We start from the raw sequence: 20,274 nt of genomic DNA, 5'->3' as shown, positions 1-20,274 counted from the left end.
TGGAAAACCTTGCCATTGAGGGAATCCATATATATATATATATATATATATATATATATATATATATATATATATATATATATATATATATATATATATATATATATATTAGAGGGTTTTTTTTTAAATCAGGCCATAGTCATTTAAAGAGTCTTTAGAGCAACTAAATATAACAGGGAAGTTGGTTTTAGAATAAGTGTATCCAAATTCCTGACCAGTATAATAACATTCTATTATATGATATTATTAAGACATAGTAACAATAAAAAATTGGACATTGGTTTGCTTCTTTTCAAATAACTGCTTTGCCCATTAACAACTGACAGTTTCCACATTTAGACCTGAGCAGGGGTTGCCACCATTTTGTGCACTAGGATTGTTACATTCCCGACTTCTTCTCCGCTGTCCTCCAGAACATGCTGACCAGCTGGACCAACAACTCCATATCCCATCTACAGCAACATCTAGAATGATGACATAAAGAACAGTTTTGCCATAGTCATATGAAAGAATCTTTATAGGTAAACAGTGAGCCAAGTTCAGTCTTGCTTTATATGATTCCCTTCTGTTACAGCCTCCTTTAGACATTCTTAAACATGTCACACCCTTCTAGGCTTAATGATTACTCTGCATGTGCCAGGTGTTGGAGAGATTAATTTAGCAGCTGGAAGGATAAATTATTATAACTACCCTGACTTAGAACTGATTCTTGTAACTTTTGGAAGGTCATTTTTAGTTTAAAAATATGTTCCAAGATGTGACTTGACAATTCAATGCATGGATGTGCTTTGACGGACTGGTCCAGATTTGTCAGCTCTGGACAAATATTATCTCTAGTGCCCAGTCTCCTGTGCACATGCACACACTTTTCCCTCCTGGATGAGTGTTCATCCATGCTTCTTCAAGCCCCAGCAGCACTAAGAGAATTGCAAAAGGGTTGTACATTACTGCTTCCTCAGGTACCTTTCACTGGAAATGAGAAATCACTCAACATCTCCCAGAGAGCAAGGGAACAACCTGATACCATTGTAATAGTAGGTCAGTCCTAGTGTCAGTAGGCCTACAGCTACCCAATGATATCAGTCCCTGATGCTGTTATTCCTCTACATGAAAATAAAAGAATGTTATTGCATAGTGACTTTGTCTCTTCACCTCAAAAATGGTAATCCAAATAGATTTCTTATCAGAAGAAGGGAAAGTTAAATATTTTGACTTAGATGCTGATGGGTTAGATTGCTTTCCTAATTTTCACTACAAAATGGCATTGCATCATACTTTGGTGTCTGTACATATGCCCTACCACGTTTTCCAGGTACAGCAACTCTGTCAATTGGACTGTTAGACTCAATTAACTATTTTAAACAAATGCATTGTTTAACTCAATAGGTCATAACAAATGTGACACTGGAAACAACCCACTGTTTCCAATTGTGTTAAACAGGAAAGGCAAGTTTTAACTGAAATCTGGATTAATGACTGTAAAAAAGAGGGCAACATTCAACGGCAATGTATGAAAATATTACATGTGTGAAATGAATTCCATTGGGATCCTGAGAAGGACTAATCTTATGTAATGACTTCAGCCATTGGAAGTGGAATATCTTAGCCAAGAGTTTCCATTTGTATATCATACAGTAACAGGAAAGCCCGTAAATAAGGGAATTAGAAACATCATAGTGTCAGATACAAAATACAAAGGAAAATATGGGTTTTTAAAAGGAAATCTAAAATGTATTGATATTTCTTTGGAAAGAAACTCCAAAGTGAAATTCTTGAGGCTGCATACAGGTGTAGGGGTAAGGATATCTAAATATCTGTAGAATAGTCCACACAGGCTCATGAAGCCCTGAAACATCTCAGTAGGGTAACATTTTTCTTAGGCTTGAATCAGTGGATTCGATCATACACTATTTTCAGTCAGTGCAAAGATCAGTGATGGAGGGGATTTTCATCCAATCTTCCCTTCCATTACAGACATCCATATTATGCTCATCACTGGGGAGGGAGGGGCTTAATTCCAGGGTCAGCATTTCAGGGGGAATGGGGGATACAGCAGGGAAAAGAAGACAGTGAAGTCCCTGTGCTGCCTGCATGACCAGAGAAATGATTCCATGGATATAAAATCTTCCAATGAGCCCAGTGAGAGACTTCAGTTTTTTTAAAAAATTGTTTACATTATTTCTATGCCCACCTTTCTCTTGACCAACCCAGGACCCATCTCTTCATGGTTTACCCTCAGTGAGATTGGTTCCTTTTGTTGTTCCCAAACAATGGTTGTAAGAATGTAACTGTCCCAACAAGATGCTGGCATTTCACCAGAACATGGAACATCGTTATAATAAAGCAGTTCCCATTCTTTAGAAGGCTCCTCTAAGCTACTGCCTGAATTATAAACTCATAGCTCCATCACAAGCATGCTTACTTGAGAGTGCACCCCGCTGAACTCAGTGGAAGTTACTTTCAAAGTAGATATGCATAAAATAAACCTCTCAATCCCGAGAGAAAGGTTTGACAGCAGGAAGAAACAGGGTGGCCAAACAGATTACTAATACACATTTATTTTACGTGTTGTTTATTAAAACATTTATATCCCGCCTTTCCTCTTGGTTCACGTCCGTTTACAATAATAGTTAAAACACTCCCAGCTAAAACCACAGATAAAACAACAAGCCCAAAATTCCTCCCCCCCCCAAAAAAAAGATGCCTGCTGTTCAAACCCCCTTGAATGCCCTGGCAAGCACCTGGCACCACCTCCTGAAGATCTCCAAGGAGGAGGCTCCTCTCACTTCTTCAGGGAGCCCCTTCCACAGAGCTGGAGTCATGATGGAAAAGGTCTGAGCTCTAGTTCCTGCCTGATAGGCCACCTTAAGAAGTGAACATCTTCCAATCTGCTTCATGTTGCCCAGCTGCCCGGTGGACCAAGGAGCTGGGTGCCTCACAGAGTGTGCAAGAGGACTCCAAGTAAGAATTCTGTTTATGGCCCCAATCAGCCCATCATTCCAGGGTCTCCACAGAGTCACCAAGGAGGCTCTCAAAATCCCCCAGAGCTGCCTGGAAACTAGCAGGACCCATTAATCTCTGAGGGCGGAACATCCGAATCTGTCCACTTCCCCTGCAGGGAGGAGGCAGCAAGCTCAACCATGTCTAAAGCTGCCAACCTCCAAATAGTGAACTAAGTACAGGAAAGGCTGATGATATTCAATCAATCAATCACAAGTTTACAAAAACAAGGTGTATTAAGTGCAGTGAATGACATACAACAAATCTATATACAATCCTATGTTAACAGTCCTAAAGGGTACAAGTCTCAAAAGTTCCACTATGAGTAATCTTCATAGAAGAATGGCGAAGGAATTTGGTATAAACAGTCCCATACAGGTACAAGTATCCAACAATGAACTGCAACAAATCTTCATAGAAGAGTAGCAAGGGGATGATCGTTTCTGTTCTTCCTCAGCCCCGTTTCTGTATGCAAAAATCCATTTATAACTTTTTATAACTTAATTTCCTTATAGGTACACATTTCATAATGAATAGCAAGATAGTACATTACTTACAGTCAAAGCCAATTTGTATGCATCATTGCCACCATTGACATAACGGCACTATACACCAATGTGCCACTAAATGAAACTTTGAACATCATTAAGAATCTACTAGAGTCTAGAATAGATAAAAATCCACCTACCGACTTTTTGCTCCAATTACTTGAGGTTTCTTTCAATAATATTTTTTCCCGGTTTGAAGAACAAATTTATTTACAGAAATACTGCATAGCTATGGGTTCGGCTTTTGCACCCACTATTGCCAATATTTTTATGGCTGAGTTCGAGCGAAATCATATATACAATAATAATCCTTATCATAATAATATCACTGGATATAGGAGATATATTGATGACATGATTTTTTTTTTGACACCTGATTTGGATTTTGATTTATTTTTAAATTGGCTTAATACACTTTTGACAATTAGTTTTACAGGTCTGACGGATAAACATCAGCTGCCCTTCCTTGATACTGTAGTCTACCGTAATGCTTCTAATGGCCTGAGCGTGAGGTCTTACAAAAAGCCCACCGACCATAATGCTCTTTTATGAAGATTTGTTGCAGCTAACATAGGATTCTATATAGATTTGTGTGTTGTATGTCATTCACTGCACTTAATACACCTTGTTTTTGTAAACTTGTGATTGATTGATTGAATATCATCAGCCTTTCCTGTACTTAGTTCCTTACCTGTGGTAGTAGTACAGAGGTGTTTATTTTGGTTGCTTAACCTCCAGATAGTGGCTGGAGATCTCCTGCTATTACAACTGATCTCCAGGCAATTGAGATCAGTTCCCCTGGAGAAAATGGCCACTTTGGAAGGTGGGCTCTATGGCATTATACCTCATTGAAGTCTCTCCCCTCCCTAAACCCCACCATACTCAGGCTCCACCCCCCAAAATCTCTACATATTTCCTAATCAGATTACCAGCAAGCTGCTTGGTGCAGAAAACAAGGTCCAGCATATGTCCCTTTTCATGCATTCCAGGAGAGGCCAGGATTTGTGTAGCAAATGTTGAAGTGTAGCAGAGCATGAGAATGAAGCAGTGAGAGGACAATGTGAATTTCTCCAAGAGCACTTTCTAGAACTGGTTTATTTTGACAACAATTTTTAGACAAAGGAGGAAAGAAGAGTGGATGAAAACTGAAACATTAAGTTGTTTTTCTTGGGATTGTATTTGCTTTGTTCCCTAATTTCTCTTACCTGTCCTTTGTGTGATCTCACAGGCAGCGCCCCGGTGTCCTAGGGGACATTCACATTCACAGCGAGTCCCTGGAAAGCACAGTAGACAGAGAGAACCATATTTGAACCCATCCTAACATGCAGAAAACTACAATTAAGGAATAGCTGAAAAGATTTCAGTCTTCTGGCCAAAAGCAAAATAACATCATGCGGGGGAGGGCAAGGAATTAGTTCCAGAACTGTACTGGTCACACACACACACACCTACACTATGTAGGGCTACGGAGTCACCCCCCCCCCCCGCTATGTAGGGCTACATTCTCCCTAGAAGACAAATGCTAAGAGTGATTTCAAATTTCTCTTCCCTCTTATTTCATCCCCATTATTCCTGTTTGGTTGTCACTCCTCCCATGTGTAAACCAAACTTTTTTTTTTTACATGTATGTGCTATTTTTGTTTCCTTGCATCCAACTTTTATGTACATTGCAGATATTTTTCAAAACAAATTTGTATCTACTGGGGTCTCGTTGGGTCTGTAAGCCCATTATTATGATACGGTCAATTTAGCGTGTTTCAGACATCAAATGGATATTTTTCTTTCATCAGTGGTCTGTATAAAGCTTAACCCCTTCAAATAATGATGGCTTTGGTAGAAGTGACTTTACAAATTTATTAGAAATGTAAGATTGTGGAAGGGTCCCAAAATTCTGTCTTTAGATACCATCTATTATATATGTAACAGCTTAATACGGCCTATGGCCATCCCAACTAGAGTGTGCCACAAGCATAGGATGGAATGCATCAAGATTCTCAGGAATGCACTGCAACAGTCTGTGTCAAGCTGCCTTGTAGGCTGCACATTTTGTTTTTACATACAATTGGTTCCCCCTTCATAGGCCAGGCTGCCCAAAATGGTAATAAGAGAAACCACCCAGTGAAGACTCTCTGGCAATACTAAGGGTAACAATCTCGAGCAGTTGCAGATGGTTATTTCATCTTCTAAGAACTGGGATAATTCACAGTTCTTCTAAGAACTGGGAGAAACACTAATTAATGGCCAGACAGCTAGTCATCTTGCTAAGCTTAGCAAAGCTATTTCCGAAAGAGATTTTGAGCAGATTGCAGTTTTGTGTTTTATGCATAATTGAGTTGGGAAAGCCGTCTTACATGTAAATGACAAAGATTACATTCTACTTGCTAAAGAGGTGTAGTGCCTTATCTTGCTCCATTACCCATGAAACAATAGTGGCATTTGAATGGTGCTAACATCTTATTATATTTTATTTATCATATTTAATGGAATGAATCAGAAAAACTAATGAAGAGATTCAGAGAGAACGTCACACCCTCCTTTGTTCATGGAGACAGGACAAGAAAAAAGAGAGGACAGCTCTCACCTTTCAAAATGGGGGTCCCATTGCCCTGGCATGGAGCACAATGACAGGTGCTGGTTTCCTGTTGGAACTCTTCTAGGGCCCTCCTCATATTTTGCGTCAGAGTATTTGCATTTGCAAAGCTGGTTGCAGTCACTAATTCATAAAGAGGCTTCACCTACAGGAGGGAAGAGAGGAGTCAAAATTATGGTAATATGCCCTGTGTAAAATGCAAGCATTTCTCAGTAAGGCAGTTCAGGCTACATCTTCCATTTTTATCCTGTGAAGCAAAGGAAGGTTTCCCTGCTCACACTTGGATGATTCAGTGAAATGTTGAAGCATGGGAAGCTGACTCTCCCCACATTTGCAAAATATCGTACACATGAACACATGAAGCTGCCTTATACTGAATCAGACCCTTAGTCCATCAAAGTCAGTATTGTCTACTCAAACTAGCAGCGGCTCTCCAGGGTCTCAGGCGGAGGTCTTTTACATCACCTACTTTCCTGGTTCCTTTAACTGGAGATGCCAGGGATTGAACCTGGGACCTGCTGCATCCCAAGCAGATGCTCTACCACTGAGCCACAGCCCCTCCCCAGTATGGCATAGGTTTTAAGCAACTGTATTTCTTTGTCTTCTTCATGGGTATTGCTGCCTATGCACAGCTTCCTGTTCTCTGTTCTCTACAAAGGCAGTGAGTCGATTTGGAAAAGATGGGCTTGGGTGCTCTGAAAACAGAGACCAAGCCTCACCCCCCAAATCCTGTGCAATGCATTCTGAAGCACCAGATAAATAAATTAGAACTGGAATAAGAACTAAATGAAGGTCAAAGTAGGGTAGTGCCAAAGGTTAATAGTAAATAGAAACATCCCTAAAGACAGTAGTGATGAAAACAACGTTGTAACCTGTGACTAGATTGAGAACAGATTCCCACATTGCCCTGTGGTGGACATGAGTAGTCTACATGTAAGTCTAAACATGTATGAGAACTCTTTTCCTCTTCCATGAAAAGAATAAACCAGGACTTGGCATATCATCAGCACCAAACCTTTGAGTAATCACTGAGCTGCAGGAATTGCTGGTGGCGTGTGCTGAGAGTCTCTGTGAAGAATGCAGTTCACCAGTTCCTAGGGGAAGTTTTAAACGTGGGTGGATCAGGAATGGTAATCTGTATTGACCCAACTTGCTTGTGCAAGGTCACAGCCATGTTTAGAACAAATAAACATAGGTTTTGTCATGACTAGGGAAGGCAGCGGCAAACCACCCTGTAAAGAGAGTCTGCCTAGTAAACGTCGGGATGTAACATCACCCCATGGATCAGGAATGCCCCGGTGCTTGCACAGGGGACTACCTTTACCTTTTTTTTGTCACCTCATTGGTTTGTCTGAATTACTCCTGAATCAAAAATTGTGAAGCCCTTGGGACTGAAACAGGAATCTTCCTAGTTCCCTCACTCTCTCCCTCCAAGAGGGAAAGTTGGAGCCAAGTCACACATGTCAGGACAGCAAATTCCTAATCAGACAAAGCAACTCTTGCCACAGGTTGAATATTCAATTGTACAAATTGCTGTAAATGATGTCGCTTTCTTAAAGTTTTCTCTTTCATATCTCAGCTGAGGAATAATCCCAACAGAGCCCTATTGCACAAAACCATAATTGCCTCCGCCTACTTCCTTCGATTGCATTTACATTGAACAAGTATATGCCCTTTGTGGCCACCAATTAAACGTATTAACAATACATCCTAGGGGCTGCAGCATACTTACAGGGCATAAACTATGAGAGGGAGCTCATTTATAGTAGTCATACACCAAGTGCCATCAGATACATTTCTAGCAGCAGCAGTTTACAGTGCTTTGAGATTTGTATAATGTTTGGATAATGTGTCTGGATAATTTTTAACATAATATGTTTACTCGGTAAAACCTCACTTTTGCCCCAAATTAAAAAAAAAACTACAATGGTTGCTTTCCAAAACATGCCAGCTAATTCCTTTTATTATATAGAACCCCACCAATAAAAATTATACCTATTTCACTATGGCATTTAGAGCAAGAATCCAAAGTGGGTGAGCTTTTTGAGCATTTAGAGTTAAAAATGAAATTCATGATCTGTATTTTCTTAATAAATGCTATGGTCAGATATTTAATTATAAGCAGGGCAGGATTTCAAATTAGAAATTCATAAACTGATTTCTGGCTTCACATGTGATCACCAGCCCTCCTCAAATAAAAATGTAAAAAGCAAATGTGAAAATTTAATATATCAGGTTCTCTAGCTTTCAGTCAGCTAATCAGGGATTCTTCCATCTTCCTTCCATCAATTTTTTACAAACTCAATGTGAATACGTAAAAGTCGTGTTCTGAAAGTTTATCAGTTAACATTCTTCTGTTTGCTAATACAACTGAATATGGTATTATTTCTTTATGCAACCTTCATCCGGATGATTTCAGGGTTGTACTGAACAGCATCTCCCCATTCTTGCATCAGTTCCGATGTTGGCAGGTCTTTGTTAGCAAGGGCGGCGATATGTTCACTCGCACCTCCGCGAACAAGGGCTACGAAGTCCTCCACAAATTTCTTTTCAGACTTGCTATCTATAGTGAGGTTACCAAGACATTTACTCAATGACTGGTTCACACATGCGGGTACATCCTTTTGCGATTTCTATGGGGGAAAGGGGCCATCGTAGATTCAAAGGCTTTTAACAAGATGGTTCTGAGTAAACTTAATCATGGGATAAGAGGATATGTCCTTGGGTGGATTTGTAACGGCTAAAAAAGGGAGAGGATGGGGATCAGAGTGTGTGAATTTTTTGTTGAATTCACTGCCGTGAGATGTGGTGATGATTGGTTTTAAAAGAAGTTGGGCAGATTTATGGAGGGTAGGTCTACTGTTGGCCATCAGCCATGATAGCTGAACAGAACTTCTGGGTTCAGAGGCCGAATGCCTGTGATCGCCAGATACTGGAAAGCAGCCAGCAGGTGAGGGCTGTTGTTGGCAGGCTGAGCCTGTGGGCTTCACTGTAGAATCTGATCAACCACTACTGGAAACAGAATGGAAACACGATGATTGACAAGATGGGCCATTATTCTGATCTAGCATGGCTACTCTTATGCTCAAACTTCAGGCAGGACTTTGATATCTATTCACATCATTTCAAATGCCATGCTTTTCAATGGAATCACTCAGTTTACACATTTAACTAAAAGTAACTGAGAACTGGCTCAAAAACCATTAGTATCATAGGCATGGGGGGATAGTAACTGCTCTGGCTAGCCCCGGCCCCCTTAGGCTACCAAATGTCATTGGACATCATGTTCATGCCTAGGAGAACCAACTCTTAGTGCATCAGTGTTTATTTCATATTAGGCATTCTGTAGATCATATTGAAAGGCCTTGTTGATAAGCAAAAGTAGCCTTTATTTTTAGAATTGTTTTTCTAGGGAAGTTTCCTTGTATAATAACAAACAATAAGATGAAATATTCAGGAAAAATAAATCTTGATGTTTTCTGAGCAGCAGTGGAAAACAGTTAACTTCAGAGGTTTCCTATGTATACTATTCTGTGCTGTGCAATATTTTAGGTTTTTTCACACCCAGTCCACTTTCTTTAATTGGCTTTGAAAAACAACTGTTAAACTTGCACAGTCCAGAATGTTAAATTCTACTCACACATTAACAACCATTGGGTATTAACATAAACAGTGGAATTGAGACTCAAAGATAATTTAAATCCCATATATGAAAATGCTTCTACTTGCTATAAGCCCTGCTGACAATGACAGCTAGGGTGGGAGATGGGGAAGGCAGGAATTTACAGCTTGGGGGGGGGCAATCGGCATCCAAGGTGCCGTGACATCATTTTTGACGTTACCCAGAAGTGACGTTGTTGTGCCAAGGGTGACACTGTATCAGAGAGTTTGGGGTGAATATTAGAGCGGCATCCAGTGTGATGACATCACTTCCTGGTCATGCCAGATGTGCCATCCTCGCACCAGGGCCACCAATAATGCCCCCCCCCCACTTTTGGCCAGGAATTTCCTCCCACTGGCTGGGTGAGTGGTGGCCAGTCGCCAGTGCAGCTGGAAGCCGGGAAGACTAATGACAGCAGTTCATTGTTATTTTACACCTGAATTAGGAGAGTGCACATTTGTAAATTTCATCACTCCAAGAAGCATCATTGTACTGTTACACTTTATGCATTTAAAATCAATCTCAGAGAAAAAAATCTTTATGAAACAAGCATTGTAATCAACAGAATTAAACCAAATGCTAAGAATTTTTCTGCATGACATGATAGTTATATGCTTACCTCCAATTTCCGTTAAAATGGCTCCACAGCCTCCAAAGGATACTCCTACTGATACATAAACACTTTTAATAGCTCCACCAACCTTAACGCCCTTCTGTGTACAGGACTGGACATCATCTAAAGTGTACCCTTTAAAATAAGAGCAAAATCTGTATTAAAAGAAAATCCGGTCTTGGGTCCAAAGTTCTTAAAGAGCACATCCGCTTGCATGAAAAGAATGGTGCCAATTAGCCTCAGCTGTAGCCCCTTCTGCACTCAAAAGCTGCTCTGCAGGATCCCCTGATTTTCTGGAGGGGACCACAAAGAGTACGGAAAACCAGAGATCCTACCTGGATGGGTGTCAGCCCTTGGCCCACAGAACCAGAAATCACCACAAAGTCGTATAGAGTCCAAACAGGTGGATTTTACTGATCAAATAGGCATACAGTGCAAACGAATAAAATGACAGCTATGAAAGGCTCACTAGCTGGGAGATATTATAAGGCAGGAAAGGCGGGAGATTACACGCAGGAATACAGTTTCCCAGGAGCTGAGTTCCCAGGCTTAGGCTTAGGCATGCGACCTTGGGGGGCAGACAATACAGCACAGAGACAGAGGCAATAACGAAACCGAGATAGCAGCCTGACATTCTGCTCCCCTCAAGGCCCCCTCCCAGTTCGCAAGGGGGCTGGCTTGTTCGGGTAAGCAATGTGAAAGGCGTCAATGAGGTCGGGGGCGGAGACATCTCGTGCGCGCACCCATTCGTCATAGGCAGGGGGGAAATGTTTCCAACGAACTAGATACTGGAGAGTACCATGGTGAATACGGGAGTCAAGGATCTTGGAGACTTCGAAGTGTTCTTCCCCCCCCACCATGATGGGTTGCGCAGGCGGTGGGTCCGGATGCCACCGTGGAGAAGCAACATGGGGTTTGAGGAGGCTTATGTGGAAAACAGGATGCACACGCCTCAAAGATTTGGGGAGAGCCAGTTCCACTGTGACAGGGTTTATGACCCGAGTAATGGGGAAAGGGCCAATGAATTTGGCGCTGAGTTTATGGCACGGTTGGGTGGACCGGAGGTTTTTGGTGGAAAGGTAAACCAAAGCACCCACTTGCAGATCACCCCCGGGGGAGCGATGTTTGTCAGCTTGCGCTTTGTATTTACGTTTGGCCCGGTCGAGGTTGCTAACGAGCCAGGGCCAAGTGGTACGGAGGGCGTGTGCCCAGGAGGCAATGTCGGGGTTCCCCTCCCCCTCTACAGCATCTGTAGGAACGATGGGACTGAAATCTTGTCCATACACAGCAAAAAACGGGCTAAAACCTGTGGATTGATGCATGGCATTATTGTAGGCATATTCTGCTAAAGGTAGCAGTTCCACCCAGTTATCCTGGTGGTAGTTAACATAACAACGCAAATAACATTCGAGTACAGCATTGACACGTTCAGTTTGACCATCAGTTTGAGGATGGTATGCACTAGACAATCCCTGTTCCACCCCCACCAACTTGAGGAAAGCTTTCCAAAACTTAGAAACGAAACCACTTCCGCGGTCACAAATTATTTTACGCGGAAACGAATGTAAACGAAATATATGCGTCACGAAGAGGCGGGCTAGTTTCTGAGCAGAGGGGATCCCTGCACATGGAATCAAATGTATTTGCTTAGAAAACAAATCAGTAACAACCCACAACACAGTTTTACCCCCACTGAGAGGGAGATCAGTCATGAAGTCCATAGCGATCACTTCCCAAGGTTTGCTGGGCGTTTCAAGAGGTTGTAGCAGACCCGGGGGTTTGCCCTGCGATCGTTTCGCAGCGGCACAAACGGGACAGCTGCGGATGAAGGAGTCAATGTCGGAACGCATTCCCCCCCACCAGAACTGTCTGCGCAATAAGTGAAGGGTCTTCAGAAACCCAAAGTGCCCAGCTGTTTTGGCTCCATGAGCTAAATGTAAAACGTCCTTCCGGAGAGCTTTGGGTACATACAATTTTGAGTCTTTGTACCAGGACCCCCCTTGTTCCAAAACACCAGGAGGTAGGGTATGAGCGGAACGTTCTAAAAGGCACTGGTCCCGAAGGACAGTTAAAAAGGATTCGGAGATGGGGAGTTTGGAGGGAGCCCCCCCGTCGGTTTTGGAGATCTGAGAAATAGTTATAGGGCTAGTGCTTACGTGTGGCGGCGCGCAGACTGCAGGCGGCTGAGCGGTCGGAGGGGTAGGAGGGGCGGGAACTCCGGTCTGTTGCGGTGGCGGCTGGGCAGCCGGTTGGGCTGGCGGAGCTTGCGAGGTGTGTTGATGCTGGGATCGGGTTTGCACAGCCAGCATAGGTAGGGCCCCACGTTGCATAGGGGTGAATAGAGAGTTGGTGGGTCTTTCGAGTTTTACCGGATATTGTGGTAAACGGGAGAGGGCATCCGCGAGAACGTTCTGCTTCCCAGGGACGTGCTTCAGGGTGAAACGGAACTGAGCAAAGAACTCCGCCCACCGTTGTTGTTTCGCCGATAGCTTATGGGACCCCGTGAGGGCAGCTAGATTTTTGTGATCGGTCCAAACTTCAAAGGGTATTTTAGACCCTTCCAAGAATTGCCGCCATAAAGTCAGTGCATGATGAACTGCAGAGGCCTCTTTCTCCCAGATGGGCCAGTTTAATTGAGCGTGCGCAAATTTTTTTGAAAAGTAAGCGCAAGGGTGAAGAAGACCGTCCGGTCCTTGCTGGAGGAGAGCCCCTCCCATGGCTACATCGGAAGCATCGACTTGCACAATGAACATTTGATTTGGGTCTGGGTGCCGTAGCACCGGCTCCGAAGTGAAGAGGCGTTTGAGGGCCAGAAAGGCGGCTTGGCATTGCTCAGTCCATAGGATCTTTGCGGAGGGCAAGGCAGCCGAGCTTACTTTTCCTTTAGTTTTCAGCAGGTCCGTAATGGGTAGAGCCACTTGGGCGAAGTTAGGGATGAATCCCCGATAGAAGTTTGCAAATCCCAGAAATTGCTGTACTTGCTTACGGTTGGTGGGGGGAGTCCAATCGAGGACGGCTTGGACTTTGGCGGGGTCCATGCGAAGACCTTGGTGGGAGATGATGTATCCCAAAAACGTGAGTTTGCTTTGGTGAAATTCACACTTAGCTAGTTTAGCGAACAGTTGATGGTTACGCAGGCGTTGTAGAACTTCTCTGACCAGAGTCACATGCTCGTCCATAGTTTTCGAATAAATGAGAATGTCATCTAAGTAGACCACCACCCCACGATATAGAAGGTCATGTAGGATTTCATTGATGAGTTGCATGAAGACCCCCGGGGCCCCTTTTAATCCGAACGGCATTACAAGGAATTCATACATTCCGAAACAGCTAGAGAAGGCAGTGAGGTGTTCATCTCCTTCGCGGATACGGACTCGGTAGTAGGCTTCCACCAAGTCTAATTTAGAGAACACACGGCCTTCCTGTAATTGTCCCAAAATATCCGATATTAATGGGATAGGATAGGCGTTGGTCTGGGTAACCGCATTGAGCTTTCTGAAGTCAATGCACAGGCGAAGGTCGCCCTCTTTTTTCCGGACGAAAAACGCGGGGGCCGAGTTTGGGGCATTCGAAGGGCGAATGAACCCTCTGGCGAGGTTTTTGTCCAAAAAGTCCCGGAGGACAGTGCGCTCGGAAGCGCTCATAGGGTAAATCTTACTTTTGGTTAATGTGCAGTCCTTTACTACTTCAATCGCACAGTCTGAGGCCCGGTGGGGGGGTAAGGCATCACATTCCTTAAGGTCGAAGACATCTTCAAAGTCCCGGTATACAGCGGGTAGAGCCGGTGGTACTGGGGCAGTAGAGGTTAACGCTGGAACGGGCGGAAATGGCAGAGCAAAGTTTTGCCGATGCTGGTCGCAGGTGGGACTAGCGAAAGAAATAGTGTCTGTTTCCCAATCAATACTGGGACTATGTCCTTTAATCCAGTTAATTCCCAAGACCACTTCAAATCGGATAGGGGCTATAGTGAAGTCTATTTGTTCCCAGTGGGAACCAATTCCCATTGCCACCCCTATGGTGCGATGATCAACTGGACCCCCCTGGAATTGGCTCCCGTCCATTTGAGCAAATTGGACGGGGGCGGGTAAAGCCTCTGAGTCGGCTCTGAGGGCAGCAAACGTGGCTTCGCTTATGAGAGTGCGACAGCAACCGGAGTCAATTAGTGCTTTGACGGGGATTTGTGGACCTCCGTTAAGTTGTTGTAAAACTGCATCTACGTAGACGGTGGAGTCCACTTCTTTGATTTTGGTAGGAGCATTCGGTTTGATAGGAAGATCCTGAGAGGTCTGTGGAGATGCTCCATTCACCACAGACCGGAGCCGTTTTTTGACAAGTCGAGGGGAGATTCCAGGTTTAAGGCTGGAGAAATCCAAGGGTTTTCCTCATCCGAAGAGGGAAAGCTGTCCCCCAATGGGGCACTTGTAATCCGAGACCCGGCGGGGTCGTTGGAAGCAGGCAGGGAGGCTGGGTCCCCGGCATGGAGTGCAGAGGGTGTGGGCCTTCCCGGAGCTGCGCTGCGGGTGGCCGCGGTGCCTCTGCGTGGTGGACGACCTCGGGCGCGGGTTGTCGTGCTGGGACGAAATAATTCCTGGCGGCGTGGGCAAACGGCTGCAAAGTGGCCCATTTCTCCGCATGTAAGACAGGCACCCCTCTGAAATCGGACTTCACGTTCCTGGAGCGGACGTGAGGGATTTCGTGGGACGAGCAGTGGTGCCTTGGGTTGAGGCTTTTGGGTGCCCTTCTCCTTGTGCTTTTGACGGACGAGAGAAATAAAGCGGCGGCGGCTTTCCACTTCCTCGGCTAATAGGATCCAGCCTTCGAGGGTATCGGGATCGCCCCGCATGTAAGACCAGTTCAGAATGTCAGGATGCAAGGCTTCCCTGAAATGATGGATTAGGGTGGTCTCGGGCCAACCTACAATTTTACTTGCCAGTCGCTGAAATTCATCGGCAAATTCCCGAACTGTAGCAGAGCCTTGTTTTAATTGTAAAAGTTCCGTTTTGGCTCTTTCTCCCAGGAAGGGGTCTTCAAACCTCCTTCTCAGGGCAGTCATGAAGTTGTTGAGGGAACGAATCGCACGAGAGCGGGTGTCAAACTGGAGGACCATCCAGTCAGCCGCTTTGCCTGTCAGGAGGGAAGCTACGTACCGCACCCGGCTATCTTCCGTGGGGAAAAGTTGACCTTGTTCTCGCATATAACTGTCCACTTGATGCAAGAAACAAGGCAAAGTCTCAAGAGATCCGTCATACGTAGTCCTCAATTTGAGTTGCTTCCAAGGGCCGGGCGCGGGCTGACCCGGTTGCACGGGTGGTCCGGGCGGAGGAGCAACAGGAGCTCCAGGAGGCAAGGGTGGAGCAGGCACATTAGCAGGTGGTTGCACGGGTGGTCGGAGCGGAGGAGCAACAGGAGCTCCAGGAGGTAAGGGTGGAGCAGGCACATTAGCGGGTGGTTGTACGGGTACCGCCTGACCCGGTATCGGAACGGGCTGTCTCTGAGCTATCAGGGTTTGTTGTAATTGCCTGTTCTCGTGAAGCATAAGTTCCATTACTTCTTGGAGTTGATCCACACGGTCGGAGAGCTCCCGATTCTGGGCTCGTAAAAGATGAACCTCCTCACTTGGGCCCCCAGTAAGATGAGGCTTACTGGTTCGGAAGCTCGTGGCCCATTGAGAGCTATCCCCATATAAATCCTCGTCTTCAGACTCATCTGAGTCTCGACGTCGGTCAGCCAAACGGCGTGCGCGTTGGGTCGTACGCGACGGGACAAACGCCGGGGAAAAGGTGAGACCTGATAGTCCCAGTACATAGTCCTTGGGGCGCGTGTCCACGTTCGCCTGATTCCTTGCTGCAGCCGCCCTGGCTGCTTCCGCCGCCTCTCTCTCTCTTGCGACCCTAGCCGCTTCGGCGGCTTGCTGATCCGCAAGAACTTTGGCGTTCTCAAGTCTTAGGGCAGCCTCTGCCGTAATGCGTGGCAAAAGTTCTGTCTCGAGGAGCAAGAGTATGGGGTCAGGTTCCCCGCCCAGCAGAGGTTGTACTCGAACCGCCAGTGCGGATGCCTCGGCTCCAAACGTCGGGGTCAAAACTTGAGCCAAGGTGGCTACCGGGGTGTCTTTTGTACATTCCACAAGGAGAAGAGCGGTGCTAATAGCGACTCGCTTGGCCTCAGCCTGGCAGCTGGCCGCATCCGGGATCAGGGAAAAACCCTCCGGTGGGGCTCCCGCCATGGTAGAAAGAGTTTGTCGAGAAATAAGATTATCCAGAAGTCCAGTTAATATTTGTAAATCCTCAGTCGCCAATCGGGCATCGTCCAGTAATTGATCCAAGTCCTGAAGATCTAAACGAGCATCAGTATCCTCCGATGTTAACATCCAGAGACGTCCTGTAAGAGATTGCCACTGCGCGTGTACCAGTCCCCTCAAGCGGCAAACCTCTCGGTTCGTCCGGAAAAGTTCAGCAATTAAGTCCTGTAACAGAGTAGGGTCCTCTGAGAAGGGCTCCAGGGTAGTAAATCACCTGGAGAGCTGCACAGCTCCCATCCAAGTGGCAGGCGAACCCCCCTGGGCTCCAGCCTGGCTAGGAGAATGGTGAAGATGTGGGATAGCTGTCATAATGTCAGCCCTTGGCCCACAGAACCAGAAATCACCACAAAGTCGTATAGAGTCCAAACAGGTGGATTTTACTGATCAAATAGGCATACAGTGCAAACGAATAAAATGACAGCTATGAAAGGCTCACTAGCTGGGAGATATTATAAGGCAGGAAAGGCGGGAGATTACACGCAGGAATACAGTTTCCCAGGAGCTGAGTTCCCAGGCTTAGGCTTAGGCATGCGACCTTGGGGGGCAGACAATACAGCACAGAGACAGAGGCAATAACGAAACCGAGATAGCAGCCTGACATTGGGTGCAAATGCCTTCCACTTATGCAGAAGCACCGTTGGAAAAATTACTTGGGGGCGGGGGAGAGAATAACTTACTAAGTATTTTGAAGAAGAACCAGTGGCTTTCTCAGGATTCCACAATGCATTGTTTACCTTGGTAAACTGTAAAGGTTATTTAGAAATATCATTGTCTTCTAATTTACAGTTTGACCATAATGTGGGATGTAGGTTAGCATGCATCAAGTACACAGCTTTTCTTACACCTCCCTTTGTTCCTTTTCCACATGTTCTACAGAAGAAACTGTTCACTTTGGCTGCATATCAATGATCATGTTTGTGGGCTGATATAAGGATACAGCTTTCATTGAAATAATTTGCTTCTAGTTTGAAAATTCCTCGAGATTTGGGGATGGAGCCTGGGGAAGGTTTAGGGTGGGGAGAGACCTCAGTGGAATATAATGCCATAGACTCCACACCAACCCCCCCAGCTGTCTTTTTCTCCAGGGGAACTGATATCTGTAGCCTGGACAGTTGTTGTAATTCCAGATCTCCAGGCCCCACCTGGAGGTTGGCAACCTTATGTCTAAGCATGGCTTTCATAATTACTGGGCATATTCAGCCCAATTTAATCACTTGAAAGTCCCATCAACTGCAGAGATCAGATCATATAACTCCCCTGTTGAAATAAATGGGGACATAAAAGTGCTCAGGTTTGGCTCAATAATCATATTTATTATTTCTAAAGCACTTTTATTTGTAGTTGTTATGCCCATGAACATGGTTGTACTCTACATGATGAAGGACCTGATTCACAGTTTGGGGATACTATTAAATCCACACCTAAAGATAGAAGCTGATGTATCTCTCCTCTCTTGTATACTGCACTTTTAACCAACTTGAGTTGCCAGCTGTTGCCTTTCCTTCTTAAATCTAGTAAGTCCTTCTGTAAACAGTCAACCTCCTTTTGCCAATGGGTAAACAAGAGACTGGAGCTATTGATTAATGTATCAAAGCTCTCTTTGTTCTACACAACAAACACTAGTCCTTGTGAAAGCGCTATCAATCAAACAGCAAGAGCAATGTCAGGCGAGTCATCCCAGTAAATTATTTACTGCTTCTTAACAGTTCTAAAATTTAGATGATTACAAATAAAAAACAGGGGGGGGGGAGGAAGGAAGGAAGGAAGGAAGGAAGGAAGGAAGGAAGGAAGGAAGGAAGGAAGGAAGGAAGGAAGGAAGGAAGGAAGGAAGGAAGGAATTTAAGTACTAGAATACCCAGAGAAGAATTTAGCCCCAGAATTACTCCAGTCTAAATAAGGGGTGCTCAAACACATGCAGGTTCAGCTTGTGGTCTGTTTGCCAGTCACAAACAGGAGGACAATTTATTTTTATCAATTGGTTTCACTTTTTGTGAACAGTCGAGACTGTTTGCTGGGATACTTTTCACATATCCGTAGAGTAATACAGTGCAACTGGCAGCGCTTCATACATGTGCATTCTGACACGCCCTGATGGGAGTCCTACTCCCCCCCCTTCCCCCTCAGACCCATTGTTGCTGCACACTATTCAGCAGCCAGTCATATGAACAGTTAGCCAGTAGTAACACTGCATTAAAAAGAACTTACATTCATGTAAGAATAGGGTTGCCAGCTCCGGGGTTGGGAAATACCTGGAGATTTTTGGGACGGAGCCTGAGGAGGGCGGGGTTTTGGGAGGGGAGGGACTTCAATGCCATGCAGTCCAATTGCCAAAGAGGCCATTTTCTCCAGGTGAACTGATCTCTATCGGCTGGAGATCAGTTGTAATAGAAGGAGATCTCCAGCTAGTACCTGGAGGTTGGCAACCCTGTGTAAGTATGACACTCTTCCCTACTGGACAGAGGCAAAAGCCCCCAGAAGGCAAGGAAATTAAATTCAACCTCCACAGCTCCTGCAAAAATGCAAAACTTTTCACCAGCTTTTTCAGCTGGATGGTGGACAGGGCAAACTGATAGGAGGTTCAGTTCACGAGTGATCATGAGAGATCACATCTATCAAACATGTTCACCAGAACTTTGCAACATTCCTATTCTAAAAGTCCACTGAAATCAGTTTGGACTGGAATAAACTGTGCACAGCTAGTGCTGTTACAGTGCCATCCGAAGCAGAGTCATACTTTTCTAAGTCAACAATGTCAATGGGCTTAAAGGGTGTGATTCTGCTGTGCATGGCACTGTTAATCACATGACTGCAGCAGATAAATGTTTTTAAGTTTGTTGTAAAAGATAAAAGATTCAGAATCTTCAGTTACACAAATAGGCAATATGCACTGCACAGAAACAATGAATGAAATATTATAAACAGTTTGTATACCTTCTTATCCAAATAAACCACATAGCTCCATAACATCATCCTACATAACTCATTCATTCTTTCATAACCAAACTTCCATTGTATGTCAATATACATTAACAAAACATACTATAAGACAATCAAACATATAACCCATACCAGGAAGCAATATAAAAAACCAGACAGTCAATTCTGGCAAAATAAAAAGCTTTTAACTAGGCTTCTAAAAAAATCAATGATGTGGTTATGGCAAGTTGCTCTCTAGAGAAGATCCCCCCCCCCACACACACACACACAATCAGGAGCTGCCATCACTAAGAAAACAAGACTTTGTGTAGGTGACCTTATTTCTCTTGATGGTGCGACCTTTAAAAATATATTATTTATTCTTCGGTGCTGAGAGGGGTTCATACAGGGAAAAGAAAGCTCTCAGGAATATATTTTTTGTCCCTTGAGATTGGTTGCAATGTATTAATTTAGCTTTCCCAATGTACTTTAACCCATGAAAGATTCTAGCTTCTTTCTTAAAATACAAGTTAATATGTCTCGGTGTAAAAGTAGTTAGACCCCAAAAGGTGTCATTCAGCTAAACATAAAATGGCTGCCGTGATTCATCCTTTGTGTGAATGATAACTTGATCTGTTAAACTGAGGG

At 44.4% G+C, this 20,274-nt stretch overlaps 1 protein-coding gene and 1 non-coding gene across 2 annotated transcripts in view; both read right to left on the bottom strand.

Annotated features, from left to right (window-relative positions):
* Positions 1-312: 312 nt before the first annotated feature.
* The window catches only part of C8B (complement C8 beta chain), a 46,894-nt gene continuing 26,932 nt past the window's right edge, over positions 313-20,274 (bottom strand). Inside the window, exons 8-12 of the mRNA XM_056845195.1 lie at positions 10,419-10,547; positions 8,538-8,701; positions 6,130-6,283; positions 4,754-4,822; positions 313-464 (exon numbers count right to left, since the gene is read on the bottom strand). Of these exons, the coding sequence (XP_056701173.1) occupies positions 313-464; positions 4,754-4,822; positions 6,130-6,283; positions 8,538-8,701; positions 10,419-10,547 (668 nt within the window). The remainder of the gene's footprint in view (positions 465-4,753; positions 4,823-6,129; positions 6,284-8,537; positions 8,702-10,418; positions 10,548-20,274) is intronic.
* Positions 6,626-6,697, bottom strand: TRNAP-GGG (transfer RNA proline (anticodon GGG)). Its single transcript has one exon. It is a non-coding gene; the product is annotated as a tRNA-Pro (tRNA).

Source organism: Euleptes europaea, chromosome 2 (genome assembly GCF_029931775.1).
Source record: "Euleptes europaea isolate rEulEur1 chromosome 2, rEulEur1.hap1, whole genome shotgun sequence".
NCBI classification, from domain to species: Eukaryota; Metazoa; Chordata; class Lepidosauria; order Squamata; family Sphaerodactylidae; genus Euleptes; species Euleptes europaea.
Note: the sequence above shows the minus strand (reverse complement) of the source record. Positions and strands in the feature narration are given on the sequence as shown.